The sequence below is a fragment of the Adiantum capillus-veneris genome, chromosome 27 (assembly GCF_014529385.1).
Source record: "Adiantum capillus-veneris isolate H3 chromosome 27, ASM1452938v2, whole genome shotgun sequence".
Taxonomy (NCBI): Eukaryota; Viridiplantae; Streptophyta; class Polypodiopsida; order Polypodiales; family Pteridaceae; genus Adiantum; species Adiantum capillus-veneris.
The window spans coordinates 14,004,981-14,021,654 of record NC_140957.1 but is presented as its reverse complement, the minus strand read 5'-3'; the positions used below and the strand labels follow the sequence as shown (position 1 = coordinate 14,021,654).

Genomic DNA, 16,674 nt, shown 5'->3' with positions numbered 1-16,674 from the left:
AGTAATCCGCATCCGAACGACCTCTAGACAGGCGCGAAAGAAGTGACTGTTCCGCCCAGGCCCAAGCCGAGCGTGCAACCCGAAGGGCTACATCCTATGTCCAAGAATCCTCATGTACAAATACATAACAAGGAGGGCTCTAAGTTTCAACAAACAAATGCACCACAATGTTCCTACAACCCACTGCACTCAGAGGCGTCACGCTGAACTTGGCCAGAGGCCGAAGTGTCTGCACCAAATTCGTCACCCCTAAGTCCCATGTGTGGTGTGAGAACTCAGTAGCCTGAGTTTGGAGCCAGTGTGCTAGGTCCACTCTGTGAGATCCGTACCGCACAACGGGAAGGAGAATCCCACCGCTGTGTCCAAAGCCTCATAGCCTCTAGCTGCAAGAAAGAGGACATGGACTCGAAAGCAAGCCTCCTCCAGGTCAGGAGAAGAGTCACCCAGAAACCGAGTGAAACTATAGTCGAAGAAGTCCCAACATCTGCGAATGTCAAAGCTAGTCAAACCTCTAGGGGTTGCTGCAAAAGGAGAAGTCTGCACCAAAAAAGGCGGCCTCAAGTGGGGCTATCCCTCTCGAGCCACACGGCTCATAACGAAAGCGCTACCAAGAGATCACCTTGCAGCAGACGCGTGTCCAGTCCCCTACGTCTGAGGAGGAGTGTTGGAGGGGTCGGGAGATGAGGTTGTGGGCCCCACCGGGGAGAGAGGAGGGATGGGAGGTCAAGGTGGGGGAGGGGGAGGAGGCGGGGAAGGCAGAGCGGCAACGTCTAAGGGAGGAGGGTGTGGAGGAGGAGGAAATGAAGTGGACGGGGCCTCCTCGGGCGGGTCTTGCTAAAGGGGGTCAGAACGGTTCCCAGTCGGAACCTAGTGCTGCTAACCTGCAGCAAGTCAGCCACCAAGGGGAGCAGTGGGGCGAGGCCGCCCCTTGCGGCGACGACTACGCACTTGCTGCCAACCGTCAACTGTCTGATCGCTGGTCTCAGTCAAAGTACCAGCCCGTGCGTCCTGTGTGTCTGGCTGTTGGGCTTGCTCAGCCTTGGGAGGCTGTGCATGCGTTGTGGATCGAGGTCTCCTACGAGGACAGGCCTTTGCCAAATGGCCTGGCTGTCTGCAAATGAAGCACAGATTCGGGAGGCCCGAATACTCCACGCTCCAGCGGAACCAACCACCACTCACCCGCGGTAGAAGTATGACCTTCGGGAGAGTGTCGGTGTCCCGAACTAGAACACATACTGAAGGGATGCCTGCCGCCTTGGCAGCTACATAGGCTACGGTGCGAGGTGTCTCCAGGACAATCCCAATCGCTGAGCCTATCCTGGACAAGAGTGGCAGGTACTCCCTCCTCAAACCAGAAAAACAAACAGAGATAGGAAGGTCTGCCTCCTCTACCAAAACATATGTAGCCGGTCAACACCATGCCTCCACTGTCAAAAGTGGGCTCGAACTGCTCGGATGGCCAAGGGGCTCATCGCGATGACATTGGACGCCATCTCAGAAGTCTCGAACTCTATCTAATAGTAGCCACGTCCGAGGAACTGAACATCCAAGATCTTGCCCACCTCTGCGAGAAGGCAGGCCTCAAGAAGATCACGCAGCTCTCCTCTGCTGGGTCCGGTGCCGAGAATCTTGCAGATAACGAAAGTCGCCTGAAGGCGTTCCACCTCTACAGCTAGGCTCGCTTGCTCTGTCGGTGTGAGAGCAAGCCGAATGGTCGGCTCAGTGGGGTCGGGCGAGGGGACTTCATCGGAGTCCCTCTGTGGTGGCGGAGCTTGAGTCTCCATCTGTGTCTGATGTTGTGGTCGAAGAAGGGGGGTGGGCGATGTCGTGACAGGTACCCGAAGACGAAGAGAGACTCTCGGCCTGTAGGAACCTTGGCGGGGGGTAAGAGGCGACTGAGACGGAAAGAGCGAGGGAAAAAGATAATGTATGTGTGCGCGGTGGGGGAGGGGGACCGCGAAGAATTGAGGATTTTAAAAAGGGGGGGCGGGGGGGCGGAGATGGCGGGCTGGAGCAAAAGCAACGCGGAGGGATAGGGAGGCGGGGGGTACGGACAGGGCAGTGCGAGGGGGGGGGGGGGAGAAGGTGAGCAGCACGCTGGGGGCTGTGCAGCGCGAGGCAACACGACAGCGAACTGAGGAGGGGCAACGCGCGCAAGCAAAGGGGGGAGGGCGAGGGAACTGGGCGATGGTGAGAGCAGGCGAGGGAGATGACATGATAGTGTATTCGAAGAATGAAGAGGAGCATAGACGTCACTTGACCATTGTGTTCAAAGAGCTACGCAGTTACAGGTTACTTGTCAATCCTAAGAAAAGTGAATTCTTCCTCGAAGAGATCCACTTTCTTGGCCACATAGTCTCAAAGGAATAGTGTTAGAATGGATGCCGCAAAGGTCGAAGCTATCAAGAAGGTCGAAGCTATCAAGAAGGTCGAAGCTATCAAGACATGGCCAGACTTGAAGACTGTGCACGATGTCAGAAGCTTCTTGGGATTGTGTTCCTACTATAGAAGGTTTATCAGAAATTTTGCAGAGATAGCATCGCCTCTTCACGCTTTGCAAAAGAAAGAGGTCACTTTCAGATGGACCCAAAAAGAGATTTCAGCTTTTAGTCTCTTAAAGGAAAAGTTGACTTCAGATCCACTTATTGTTTTGCCAGATCTCAGGAAGTCATTTGTGGTCCAGTGTGACGCGTGTAGCAATAGCATCGGAGCAGTGCTAATGCAAGATAGACGGGCAGTAGCTTATGAAAGCCGAATTTTGCAAGGTCCAGAGAGGACTATGCAAGTCTATGAGAAAGAGCTCCTGGCCGTGATTCATGCGCTTTCTAGCTGGAAGCACTACGTCCTAGGTGCTGATTTTGTTGTCCAAACAGATCATCAGACCTTGCGATACTTCTTGACACAGTCAAAGTTATTCGAAAAGCATATGCGATGGGCAAACATTCTTTCCATGTTCCACTTCCAGATTATGCATGTGGAAGGCAAGAAGAATGTTGTGGCTGATGCGTTATCAAGAAAGCCACAAATTTCAGCTTTGTCAATTCCTTATCATCATGAGCTAGATGACATGAAGGAACGGTATATTGTTGATGAAGATTTTGCAAGGATCTTTGAACAGTTACAAGAGGGGCAACATCACGAGCACGACCTCCTCAGAGATGGTATTATGATGATGCATGGCAGACTTTGTGTCACTAGGCTATTGCAACATAAGGTCATGGAAGAGAGTCATGTCCCACCGTATGCAAGGCATCGTGGCATTGATGCAACAGTTAAAGCGGTAGATACATTCTTCTATTGGCCTACCTTGAGGAGAGATGTGGATGCCTTTGTGCGATCATGCGTAGTTTGCCAAAAGGTCAAGTTTGACAGGCAAAAGGCACCATGGCTGTTACAACCACTGCCGATTCCGGATAAGCCATGGGAAAGCATTGCTATGGACTTTATCTTTGATCTTCCAAGAACGCCAACAAGGAATGATGGTATATGGACCATTATCTGCAGGTTCAGCAAGCAGGCCCAATTTATCCCTGTCAGGAAGAAGATAAAATCTGATCAGATGGCACGCTTGTTCATGTACAATGTGTTTAAGTACCATGGTATGCCACAATCGATTATCAGTGATCGTGATCCTCGCATGACCTGTTTTTTCTAGAGAGGATTGTTTGAGAACATGGGCACTACGCTCAAGTTATCGTCTTCGTTTTATCCACAAATTGATGGACAGTCAGAAGAGGCTAATTCTACTGTCTTAGATCTGCTGAAATGCTATATGTCAGATAATAAGGGCAAGTGGGAACAGTATTTGCCTATGCTTGAGTATGCGTACAATAATACGGTGCATTCGTCTACTGGCAAAGCACCTTTTTGAGATTGTTGAAGGCGGCAAAAAGGTTCCTCCCATTCTGCATACAAAGGACAAGATCTTTGAGGCAGATCGACATGTTGAGAACATGGATGAGATGTATAAGAAAATTAAAGTCGCCTTGGAGAAGACTCGGGCAAAGCAGAAAAAGACTGTTGATCGTCACCGTCGTGAATCGCTGTTATCACCTAGTGATTGGGATCTGTTAAGGTTCGAAAAGGCAAGGTTAAAGAAGATGAAGGGCAAGGAACGGCTGTTTCCTAAGCTCAGCATGCATTACTATGGGCCTTTTCAAGTGCTTGACAAGATCAGCGATGTGGCTTACAGGTTGAAATTGCCTGATGCATGGAAAATTCATAATGCGTTTCACGTGAGTCTTCTAAGACCCTTCGTGGGTGATGTGCTAGAAGATATGCCAGATGAGGATCAGCCAGAAGTTGAGGAATTTGATGAGATCCTGATACCTGAGCAAGTTTTGGCACATAAGGACAGAGAAGTTAAAGGACAAGTTGCGAGACGCTATTTGGTGAAGTTCAAGAACTATCTGCCTATGGATGCAGAGTGGATGGAAGAGCATGAACTGTCAGAGTCACCAAATGTATTGCAGCTTTACCTTGAAGCCTTTGGGTTACAGCCTACTTATACCCCAACCCAACGTGTGCAAAGGAGAGGTAATGATAGAGCTAGTACATCAAATGTACATATGAATTCAGTGTAATCGATGGAAATGACAAAAGTATGAAGGTCTCATAAAGTCATTTGTATCTATGTGTTATGACCTTTCTTGCGGATACATGCGATGATAAAAGAGTGTTGATAGCACAAGATCATCAGTGGTGTGTATTTATCATATGCAATCGAGGACATTTGAGATTTCAAGAGGGGGGTATGTCACGGGGATGTGGCAGCTGTTAACTATGTCACGAGGACGTGGCAACTGCTAACTTTAGTTGTTCGTTTCTTTCCAATGGGTTTTGTTTTATTTTTGAGACACTCTTCTTGAAGTATCAAATGGTCAGACATTGTATGGCCAATGTGAACGGTAGTTTCCCCCGCAAATGGGTAGTGGTCGGCACTGAAATTCGTATGGTAAGAGGATGTCTAGGCTCAGAGCAAGATCATATAGATCCCCCCGTTGCACTTAGCAAGTTGGTAAATACTAGGAAGTGAACTCAATAAAGGCCTAGAGTCAAGGTGTGACTACCAACAGAAAGTATCAAACAGTTGGGCCACATTGCATTTTGGATGTGGTCCCAATGAGGATAGATGGTCAGATGACCACAGGGAGCCCAACAGAATCATTTCCTAAAATTTAGGGAACTGCTATTTTGGGCCGCGAAATGTGTTCGCGTCATTACCTCCGGTATGACTAGGGGAACACTTTACAACTCTGCCGCGAAGTCAACTGGGCGACCAATCGGGAGATTTTTAGGCGGCAAACCCGAAACGGGCAAATGCTTGTAAATGCGCCAAGTGGCAGTTTTTCATGAACTTGCCTCATGCAGAAAAATGGGCACTGAATTTTATGCTGGGAGAGGCCTCCTTTTGCATTTTGTCACAGGTTAAGAGCTATGGAGTGCTTCCTTTCCCCCTTATGTACAGTGCGGTGCCAGGAGTGATGCCCTGCACGCTACGCATTGCTCTCTCCCCCCCCCCCCCCCCTATGAGCAGTATGTTATGCCCCTCTAGTGGGCTTTTCATTTGACCAATGTACAATTATGTGGGGTCATGCGCGATCGCCGAGGCAAGAGCCTCTTGCACAGGTACTGGATTAGCTAGCGGCTAATCCCCCGCAGGTACAGGTGAATTCGGAAAGGTTTCACGTGAGAAATCTCGTCCGATTCAAAGGGCAAGTAGCCCTACAGGTGCAGGAGCTCGAGGTCTTGCTACAGATGTGACCGGCGCGCGAAACGGAGCCCAAAACAGGGAATTACAGCCTGCTGTGTATTTTTGCAGGTTTAGGGTTTCGGCCCTAAACGGACCCTAATACCCCCAGGAGGTTCGGGGACGCGAGGGGACCGCTGTACAGGTGGATCAAGCGCATTTTCGAGGCAGAAAACAGAGAATTCAGCGTGCTGCAGATTCTCGCCAAGTTTTTGCAAAGTGTCCGTATGCGTCAGGAAAGTCATCTATTGCGTGGGGATATTGACTGTGAAGCGTCCTAGTACAGTTATGCTGCCGAAATCGGGCCAGAACAGGTGTTTATTAGCCTAGATTGTGCGGGGCAGCTCGTAGGAGATCACAAGTTTTATTCCCTCTGTTAAAGCCCCTCTTGAAAGAATTGTAATCGCCCTTGATTACGCCTGCAAAATCAAGCATAAGCCATAAACCATTTCAGTACACACTGACTCTAAATCACTAGACGACACAAATCCAGCACTTGTACAAAGACAACAATCACGTCACATCACATTCAGATCTCATTCAAAACACATGACATCACATGACAGACCAAATCAATCACAGAAAAATTCATTCCAAATCTCAAACCATGACTGCCACCAATGTATTGAGTAATCGCATCTAGATCCATCCCGGACCTCACTAATGTCAAATTAATTAATCCTTATTGTGATCATGTCTATAGAGATTTTCCACTCAAGCACTATCGTGTGCGAGTAATCATTCGTCTCAAGCACTGTCGTGTGCAAGTAATCATTTCTGGGAACCCCAATCCATCACTAAGTTCATACTAAACAGAGTGGTCCAATCATTCAGTTCTAGTTGTGTGGCCATCTCATCCCGCAGGAACTCTTGATGCACTCACAATAGTTCCATTGAATCTCGTGATTCAATATTCATGATTGGTTATCAAGTTCATTCGAGAGCTATCACTGCTCGAAAATCATCATCATCTCATTCTCAATCTTGTACCAGATTCTTCCATTATTTTCATTCAAAATTCATGATACTTATTGTGGTCACGTTCATTCTTATTCTTGGGCCTTGTTGGGGCACCGGGCAGCAATATGTCCTTGTTGTCCACATTCAAAACACTTTCTTGCTTTGAAATATTCATCTCTCTGGTCTTCTATCAGTCAAGATCGCGTATCTCTCCGTTCTTTTGTCAATCGGGCTTGTGTATCTGTCTGTCGTTTGTTTCTGTTCTAACTTGTCGAAGGTTCATCTGGTAGGTAAGTCAAGTTACCCGAATGCATAGCAAATCCTCGCTTAGCATGTCCCATCAATTGTTGAATGGACACTGACTTCTTCTCAAGGCAGAAGTCTCGAATTTCTTTGGGAAGTCCACAACAAAACCGCTCAATCTGCTCCTTAAAACTGATCTTCTCCTTAAAACTGATTCTTGAAGGAGGAGGTCGGAAGGAAAGTATCCCAAAATTGTTCACAATAATCATCCATAGTGTCACCCCTGATCATCCAAAGGTGGTTCCAATCGGTTCTCACATCTCATTCGTACTCTTGAGTGAGCCATGAAGAAATAAAAAGTTTCTTGAATTTCAGCCACTCTGTCGATGCTTCTTTTCTTAACAAAAGAGTGAACAACCATGTCCGAGCATTGCCTTTCAAGGAGAGATAAGAACGGTAAAGTGATTCGGCGGTTCTTAGTGAAATTTAAGAACTATCCGGCATTGGATGCGAAGTGGATGGAGGAGGAGGACCTAGCAGATACTCCTCAGATTTTAGAACTTTACCTTGAGGCTTTCGGTTTAACTGCGTCTACTCCGAAAGATCCCGTGGATCAACAGGGTTGAATCTGGTGCAGACGGAACCAGGGTAGTTTTCGTACGTCGAATGGAACCTCTCGTTCCGTCCGGCCGGACCCGTCCCGTCCCGTCCCGTGCGTTCCGTTCCGTTCGTTCCGTTCCGTTCCGTTTGTTCCGTCCGGTGACTTTTTCGGCAGTTTATGACCGTTGGCAGCTTTTTGACCGTTTTGCAACGTCTAGTTTGTAGGCCTTTTGGAGCCATTTGCGGGCAGTTTTGAAGCCAAATGCAAGCCCATGGCCCATGGGCCATTGCCATGCTTATTGCCCAAGGGCCAATGCCCATTGCTCAAGAGTCAAGCCTCACATGCTCTTCCTCTCCTATTTAAGCAACCCTTCCCCTTTGTTATCCAACACAACCTACAACTACAAGCTACAAGCTTTAGCCCTAAGCCTCTCAATGCTCTACCCTCTCATCTCCATGTGCTTCCATTGAAGCTCTCAAGCTCTCGAGTCTCCATTGGGTCTACCATCTCTCTCCTTCAAGCTCCCTTGGGTGACTGGTCTCTCCTTCAAGCTTCCTTGGGTCTCTCTCTCTCTCTCTCTCTCTCTCTCTCTCTCTCTCTCTCTCTCTCTCTCTCTCTCTCTCTCTCTCTCTCTCTCTCTCTAATCTATTGATACATCATACATCATACTAGTAGCTACTAGCTGCATACTACATAATGCCGCCTCCTCTTCATGAAGCCTTTGAGAAGCATTGCCGACATTTTGAGCGGGTGGGGGGCAAGCAAAACTCTTGCAAGTGGTGGTGCAAATATTGCCCAAAAGCTATGACCTCTTCCGTCACCCGTCTCATCATCCACTTGACAAAGATGGGAGGACAAGCGGGGCCATGTCCTAATATCCCCGAAGATATCCTTGCGGAATGCAAGAGAAAGTATCTTCCATTGAAGACACGCAAGGGTAGAGTCACCTCATATGAGTTCGTGTCGCCGGATGTTGATAGCTCCGATTCGGAGGAAGAGGCCTCTCCAACTATGTCCATGGCTACCGGTGCCACCGCGGCCTCATGTGATGGTAGTGCCTCCTCCAAGAAGTCCAAGAAGTCCAAGGGGTCTTCAAGTGATGGTGGCCGGCCTCCGAAGATGGCAAAGCAAACTTCTCTTGCGAAATCGGTGGGTGGATGCTCCGGCCCCTTGTCTTTCCTCAAGGAGAGACAAAGAATCGCGGAAATAGAGATTGCCCGCACGGTGATTGAATGCAATCTCTCCTTCAACATTCTTCGGTTGGAGCGATGGAAGAGGATGATCATAGCAATTGCGGCGGTTGGTCCATGCGAAGGGTGGACGGGTCTTTGAGTCTTGACTCTTTACATTGTAGTATTGTAACTACTAACTTGTAATCTATACAAATGTCAAGTTTCTATAAGTAAGTATTAAGGCCTAAGCCTTAGGCCCTTAGACTTGAGAATTATTTGTTTTTTTAAATTTGAACGTACATAACATCATCGTACATCATAAATTTTTTTAGTTCGTTTAGTACCGCACATCATCGTACGCGTACAAAACGTACGGGACCGTACGAGACTACTATGGACGGAACTACAAAAGAGGGGAGTTACTCCGCTCCTTTGTCACAGATTACCTCGATGGAATAGAGTCACTGACTTTCCTTTGGATTTCCGGGATACTGCTATGCTTTTGGATTTCAGGGATATTGTTGTGCGGACACTATTCTGTTGTATGACTTTATGAAATGGGAATTCCAGAAATTGAACATAAATGATTTGTACTCTCTCATGTGACTTGTTTGAGTGCAGGAACTGAAAGACGACATGACTGCAGCATTTCGGTCTTAAAAATCTCTATAGACATGATCGCAATTAGGATTAGTTAATCTGACATCAGTGAGGTCCGGGATGGATCTAGATGCAGTTACTAAAAACGTTGCTAGCAGTCATGGTCTGAGATTTGGAATGAATCTTTCTATGATTGATTTGGTCTATCATGTGTGATGTCATGTGCAGTGATGTGATTGTCGTCTGTGTACAAGTGCTAGATGTGTCGTGTCTAGTGCGTTGGTACTTAAGAGTCAGTGTCTACTGAACTGGTTTATGGCACATCAGCAACCAGCATGAAACGCAGAAATCCGTACAATCTGCCACGTCGGCCTGTCAGCGGGTTTTGAGGGATTCCATACTACTTCCACGTGGCAGTTTTGCTGCAGGGTCACTGTGTGAGTGTGTGTGTGTGTCCAGGCAATGTTGCCATGTCATCATTTTGTGACACTATGACATTGTCCGGATAGGTGTCAGTGTTTGGGCGGACGACGTGTGAACCCAACTAGTATGACCAATCACTTATTAAAGGAGGCAAAGGCCTCATTCGTGATGACGACTTCCTTTGGCAGAGTGCGAGTGGTTAGCCCGTAAGGCCAGGCGTGCACGAGGTCACCTCAAGGAGGTGAGGCCGTGTGGTATAGGACACTCGGTTTTAGAGATGCAAGTCTGCGTCCTTAAACGTTGGCACTAGCTAGGGGTGTTGCCGGATGGTGGCTACAATTGGGTGGTTTGTTCATTCATGTCCATAGACTGTCTAGGTAGCCAAGAGGTCTCTCACTCGTATTCATTTCACCGACCATGAGAGAGTATAGCTATGGATTTCATCTTCGATCTTCCAAGTACTCAGGGTGGGCACGATGTCATTTGGACTATGTGGATAGATTCAGCAAGCAGGCGCACTTTGTACCAAAAGACAACTAAGGCTAATCATTTGGAAAAACTGTTTGTATCGCACATATTTCGATTGCATGGGATGCCTAAGTCTATTGTTTCAGATAGAATCCCTAGATTTACGAGCTTGTTTGGAGAGCAATGTGTGCGAATGTAGGTACTTTACTCAAATTCTCTTCATCATTTCCTCCGCAGACTGATGGGCAGTCACAGATTACCAACTCAGTGATATTAGACTTGTTGCAGTGGTACATCTCTGGAAATAAGTCTCAGTGGGAGAACCTTCAGAAAAGACTACTCCTGTAAACCATACGGACACACATACAAGTACTTGTTACTACTTTACCTGGAGGTGAAAGGGCCTCCTCTGCCAAACCACACGCTACTGAATTTTTACTCTGACAAGAAAACCAGAGTACAATGTTACTTCAAGAAATAAACCGCACCAAGGTCTTTGAAATTGAAACTACCTTGACCACATGTGTGATGGAGAAGTCAGTGAAGCTGTTTAGCAAAGAATTTGCTTCTTTCCAAAGAGCCTGAAGCTTCTCATCTCTGACCTTAATTGTGCCTATCATCTGATTTGAAACCTCTTAGAAAACTTGACTATGAGATTTTGACATGTTGCAAGAATTGACTTGAATACCTGTTTGAAGACAAGAAGTGCATCACCCTGTATCTGTATATGAGATGCATTGCATTCGAGTGCTGCTTGAAGGCCAATAACAAGTGCTTGGTACTGGGCAACATTTCGTGTAGCTATGCCTAATCCTTGATCTAATTTGAGATGCTGTATGAAATCTCACCATTAGAAACGTAAAAATAGCTTAGCCACTCATTAAACTCAATGGTTAACTATGTCGAACCAGCAAGGTAATACTTGTTAGAAATGGTGATTCTGAGAAGCTTGGGCATTTGTGTATGTGTGCAAGCATTATGCACGTGCGCAAATGGACATATGTGTGCATGTGTGTGCAGACACGCCTGCGTTCTCATGTTGTCAGTGTGCTGACAAAGTGCATAAAATTTGAACACTCAACCAACCCAATGCGTTATCTTGGTCACAAACAGGAAACATTTGTCAATATGCTGGCGAAGTGCATAAATTTAAAACATCTGACCAACCCAACGCGTTGTCTTGATCACAAATATGGCAGTGTTCTCGGCCTTAGCAAAGTACATTAATTTGAAATACTTGACCAACCCAATCTGTTATCTTGATCACAAACATGAAATGTTCATCAGTGTGCTGGCAAAGTGCATAATGTGCATTTTTCCCTAAACAACGGGACTTCCCAAAGAAAAGAGGCTAAGTTCTTTGAAACACTTGACCAACCCAATGTGATCTATTGTTCACAAACATGAAAGGTTCTAGTAAACCTTACAAGAGTTTAAGACCATCTTTACAGTTAAATTGAATTGGCAACCACGTCTGTAATGTGTCCAAATCAATTCCAGCAATCACAAGCAATCGTCCAAACACACTGTTAATAGTTTTAAGCATTTGTTTCAAAAGGTTTGATACGTTTATCACAATAGGGCAAGAAAGGTTGTCAAAACACATTTTGAAACAGCATAACAGGCAACTCATGTTAAGAAACCCTTATTTCTTGCACTTACATATAAACAAACCACAAGCATGTCAAAGTGTGCTTCCTGTCAAGGTTTTTGGTGGTAATGACTCTTAAACAATCCCAAAAGTCTTGACAGAAACTGCTAAACAAATTGAAAAACAGAAACATGCGTTTGCAGATCATAGCAAATATCACAAACCAGTGAGCCATCAGGAGAGTATAGGACAACTCCAGCACCAGCATACTTTCCATTTGATGCCCCGTGAAAATTTAGGCGATAAACCTACATAATATGATACAGAGCAGAGCTGAAGCATGAAGATTTGGTATGTTTTGTCACCGTCTACAATGACAACAGCACTTCACATATGACAATTTCACCTCCTTTCTTTCTTGAGAGAGGCTAGAAAGCTCGGCTGGTCTGGCTGAGACGTCCGGCCCACTATATGAGCTCTGCATAGCCCTTACAACCTTTGAAACCTAGCACCAAGACGGTCAAAATACCAGGATTTACCCAATGCTACCAGTGTGATAAGCACAATAAACAAAAGTCTAGCAGAACCCAACCTTGTTTGTTTTAGGAGTTTCTTTGCAGTAAGGACTAGTGCTACAGTGGATTTGAGGTTTGTCAACTTGCAAAATTATAGAACAAAGACTATATTAACTTACCATACATCAGAAAGAGAAAACTCAGAGTATGTTTGCCACCCTTAAAAAACCTACCAGGAAGCCCAATCCCAGTATTGGCAAGAAAATCAGCTGCTGAGTTAAATTCCTGCAGATGAACAAGTGATAAATTCACAAGGCCTGCATAGTTTTTGTTGGCTTACATGAAATTATAAACTCCTCTCAACTCTCCCCCCTTATTTTGCACGCGTGCACACACACACACACACACACAGAGAAATGAAATGAAATGAAATATTAACGTCTACAAAAGGCCAAAATGACCTATGAGACCAAACTTATTACAATGGTGAGTCTAGTACGAAGTCTGGGTACAAACAAAAGAAACAAAGAAAACTAGAAACTAGAAACTGAGATAGGAGTGTGAGAGAGAGAGAGAGAGATGAAAATGAAATGAAATGTTATATTAAACGTCTTCAAAAGGCCAAAATGACCTATGAGACCAAACTGATACAATCTTGGAGGATCTAATACAATGTCTGGGTACAAAAATAAATGAAGTAAAGTGAAAAACTAAAATCTTAACTGCTAGATGTGAACTAAGCAGCTAGCTGGAACTGTGTAGGATGAGTAGGGGGGTGATAGTAGTGACCGGGCGTCACTGGGGGCTAATACAACACAATGTGGGTGTGGGTGTGGGAATATAATGGGTGAGAGCTGATACAAAGGCTGATACAAGATGAGCAGGGTGTACAATCCTCAAGAGAGCTAAATCATAGGAGATCCATCATCGGTCGCTGGCGGATCTCAACAATCTCCTCCATGGTCAATAGTCTGACCAGGCGTCGTGCATATCGGGCCAAAGTGATCCAAATCCTCTGATGCAGCCTCCGTCAATGCTGTGTAGTCCTCCATAGTCATGGGCGTCTAGATCTCCCTAGCTCGGTCGCTCGATCGATCACCGTGCCTTTGGTGTGAGGAGAATGTGAGCTCTGCTGTGGTAGCTGGCAGCCCAGTGTCCACTCTAAAGAAGTATGTGATCCGTCTCTCAGACTTGCTAGCCTCGCCTCTCATCAGGCTCTCTCTGTGTCTGCACAGCTCGAGCAAAAGCAGACCCAAACATCTCTGGTCCTCATACCCCATGACTCTAGAGAGTGGTCCAAAGCCCTCTCTAAATAGGTAGTGAAAGCGGCCTCGTATCTCATAGTAAACTGGGCAAAGGCATGTGTAGTGTAACTCTCTCTCAGGCTCCATGTGACATAGGGGACATGTCCTGGCCTCTGCTGGTACTCTGTTGTATCTACCAGTCTCGATCCGAAACTGGTGTGAAGATGTGCGTACCTGGCCAATAGCACATCGTATCCCATGAGATAAGTGGGTGTCCATGTATCTAGGCCTCGTCACAAAACCATCCTCAATGAGAAGATGCTCTCTATAGAAAGCCATCTTCGTGCCCAACTCCTGTGCAGGCTATATCCAAGTCCTCCTAGTATCTAGCTGTGTCAAGTCTTGGCGGATGAGCCTAGTGATCTCGGATTGTGTAAGAGTCAGAGACGGTGAATCCAATGAGTACTGGAAGGGGGGCAATTTGTCCATGCTGAACCCATATACCTGAAACCATGATGTAATCTCCCCATATCAACATGTTGTGTGTCTTTGCAAAGCTAACTGTCGAGAGGACTCAAGTGCTAGGCGGGCATATCTGTCTCTGGGGAGGTCCCACAAGCGGTGTAAAAGGGAGACTGGTCAGGTAAGCGCCTCAATCACTAGTGGGGGGGCAGCTAGCTCTGCTCGAATAATGTCATGTGGTACTGAAGCCTTAGCTCTAATAAGCCACAAGATCATAGAGACTAGATGTCAGGTGCAGTGGAGGAGAATAAGGATTTTCCTCAAATCTAGTACTCCCCACACAAACACAAGGGACACTTTACTTCACTTGAAAGAACTGAACTGAACTGAAAGAAAGAGAGAGACAAGAGAGAGAAAAGAGACGACACAAGGATGTTGGCTCCCAACCCTCAAGGGCCTCCTCGCTCTGTTGCCAGAGCAAGTACTTTCTTTATTCTTGCACAATGCTGATACAATGACTAAATGCTGAGATGTTGATGCTAATGGATACTGACACTACTGATGCTGGGTACTGGATACTGAGGTACTGAGGTTCTATGTCGAAGACGATGATGTCGACGACGAGTACTACGGGTTCTATGTCGAAGACGGGGTGGTCGACGACGAGGTCTATATCAAAGACGATGAAGTCGACGACGAGGTACTAAGGGTTTTTGTCGACGACGATGAAGTCGACGACGGTACTGTGTCGAAGATGGTGAAGTCGACGACGGTTCTGTGTCGAAGACGGTGAAGTCGACAACGGTTCTGTATCGAAGACGGTGATGTCGACGATGGGTTCTATGTCGAAGCCAATGATGTCAACGACAGGTACTATTGGTCTATGTCGACGATGATGATGTCGACGACGACGATGGTGACTGTGACGATGACGACGATGGTGTCGTCGTCAAGTCCGGGACTGCGATGATGATGACGAAGGTGTCGTCGTCAAGATAGGGATTTGCGCTGACGATGACGATGGTGTCGACGACGACGGCGTCAATGCTGAAAACTGAAAACGCTAGATGTTCTGCTATGGATCTGCTACTATGGCGGCATTGCGGCTTGGATTTGCAACCGCCGAGTCACACTAATGCTGAAATGCAAAAACGTTGGCTGATCTAGCTGAATTCTGAAAACGCTAGGCTGATCTGGCTGTAGATGGGGAATCTGGCGAGGATTTGCAACCGGGTGGGAGCGGGTTCTCGCAAGGCTAAGGGCTGAAACTGAAAACGCTGGTGGCTGATGGCTGAAAACCCTGATTGCTGGAGGCTGAAAACGCTGGGCTAATCCTTGAGAAAACATTGGGACCTGTGGGCAACGTAATTGCGAAACGCGTTTCAGCAGGTCTGAAACATGAAACGGCCGAAACGTTTCACCTGCAAGGTGAAACGCCTGGAGTGAAACGCCTACAAAAAAGAATTCCCTTTAGAGAATTTGGCCATTAAATAGTTTTTATTTATTATGTATATGCTATTTCAAGGTTAACATAGCATGTGTCTCTACTCACTGCACTATGAACACCTATTTTATCTATACATAACTCTATATATACACAAAATTGGCGTTTCGGTTGGACGTTTCGGGGTGAAACGTTTCGCAGTTACGCTGCCTGTGGGTGCCTGCCTGCTCTTCTGTGGGTGCCCGCCCTTCTGTGTCCTGCTTCTTCTGCTTCTACTGAGTGCCCAATGGGTTTCTTTTATGGATCTTTAGCAATTTGCCCTACCTACTTTTACAACAAACTTACAAAAAGAATTCCAAAAGTCACTTTAAATAAAATGACCTATAAGAGGTGGTTCACGCGGTAAAATGCGTGCATGATGAAATGATTGTTCTTGTGCAAGAGAGGGTATGCAAGTGTGACCGGCCTGGGCATGCACGTCCTGCTAGAGGCTCACAAAGTGCTAGACTCAGTCCTACGCTAAGACTGACGCTAGACAATGGCAGAAGTGTGTCCACGTGGCGCAAGTGAAGTGCGCACGTGACATCCCGCCCTGCTAAAAGTGAGGCACAACTGCCGAACTTCTATCTGTACTTCTGAGGCTGACTGATGAATGCTTCTGATGCTAGGGATGCACAAACCAATGCAGATTCCTTTGAAACCAGGGACTGATGGTACTGCGGGTGTTGTGGGTACTTTGGGTACTACTGGCAATGCAAACACCGTGTAAGGGTCACTGTCCAGCCTTACTACGATTGTCGAATATCAGCCTGGGCTCTATACCAGATAGTGTTGACTCTACCTGCTGTAGCAAGAGCTGTTCCCCGAACACTTACTGTGGTGAAAACATTGCTGATGCTGATGGACTGAGATTTGGTTCCGGAGTCCTTTCCAAAGGTTCAATGACAAGGGAAATGGATGCACGCTATATGTGAATGCGAATGCAGAAGAGGTTAGGGATCCTGTCTCCAACTCCTTCCATATCCGCATACAAGGCTAGGAGATCTTGGTACTCGAGATCTGAATTCTCGTGTATCCGATGTCGATCTTCCTTCAAAGACAGATCTGGTAAGTCCATGGCCGGGACTCAAAGATTCTTCAGGAAAAAAAACTAGGAGAGGTTCCTTGGGTTCTTGGGTTCTTCGTTTATGGTGGTTCTTGAT

General features: G+C 46.5%; 1 protein-coding gene across 7 annotated transcripts in view; it reads right to left on the bottom strand.

Annotated features, from left to right (window-relative positions):
• The window catches only part of LOC147421532 (uncharacterized), a 144,810-nt gene that overhangs the window by 50,870 nt on the left and 77,266 nt on the right, over nt 1–16,674 (bottom strand). For all 7 annotated transcript variants that reach the window (XM_086502737.1, XM_086502739.1, XM_086502740.1 and 4 more), the window contains 7 exons: nt 12,556–12,607; nt 12,400–12,464; nt 12,214–12,312; nt 12,032–12,115; nt 10,905–11,048; nt 10,729–10,836; nt 10,605–10,656 (listed from right to left, as the gene is read on the bottom strand). In XM_086502737.1, coding sequence (XP_086358863.1) covers nt 10,605–10,656; nt 10,729–10,836; nt 10,905–11,048; nt 12,032–12,115; nt 12,214–12,312; nt 12,400–12,464; nt 12,556–12,607 — 604 coding nt within the window. The remainder of the gene's footprint in view (nt 1–10,604; nt 10,657–10,728; nt 10,837–10,904; nt 11,049–12,031; nt 12,116–12,213; nt 12,313–12,399; nt 12,465–12,555; nt 12,608–16,674) is intronic.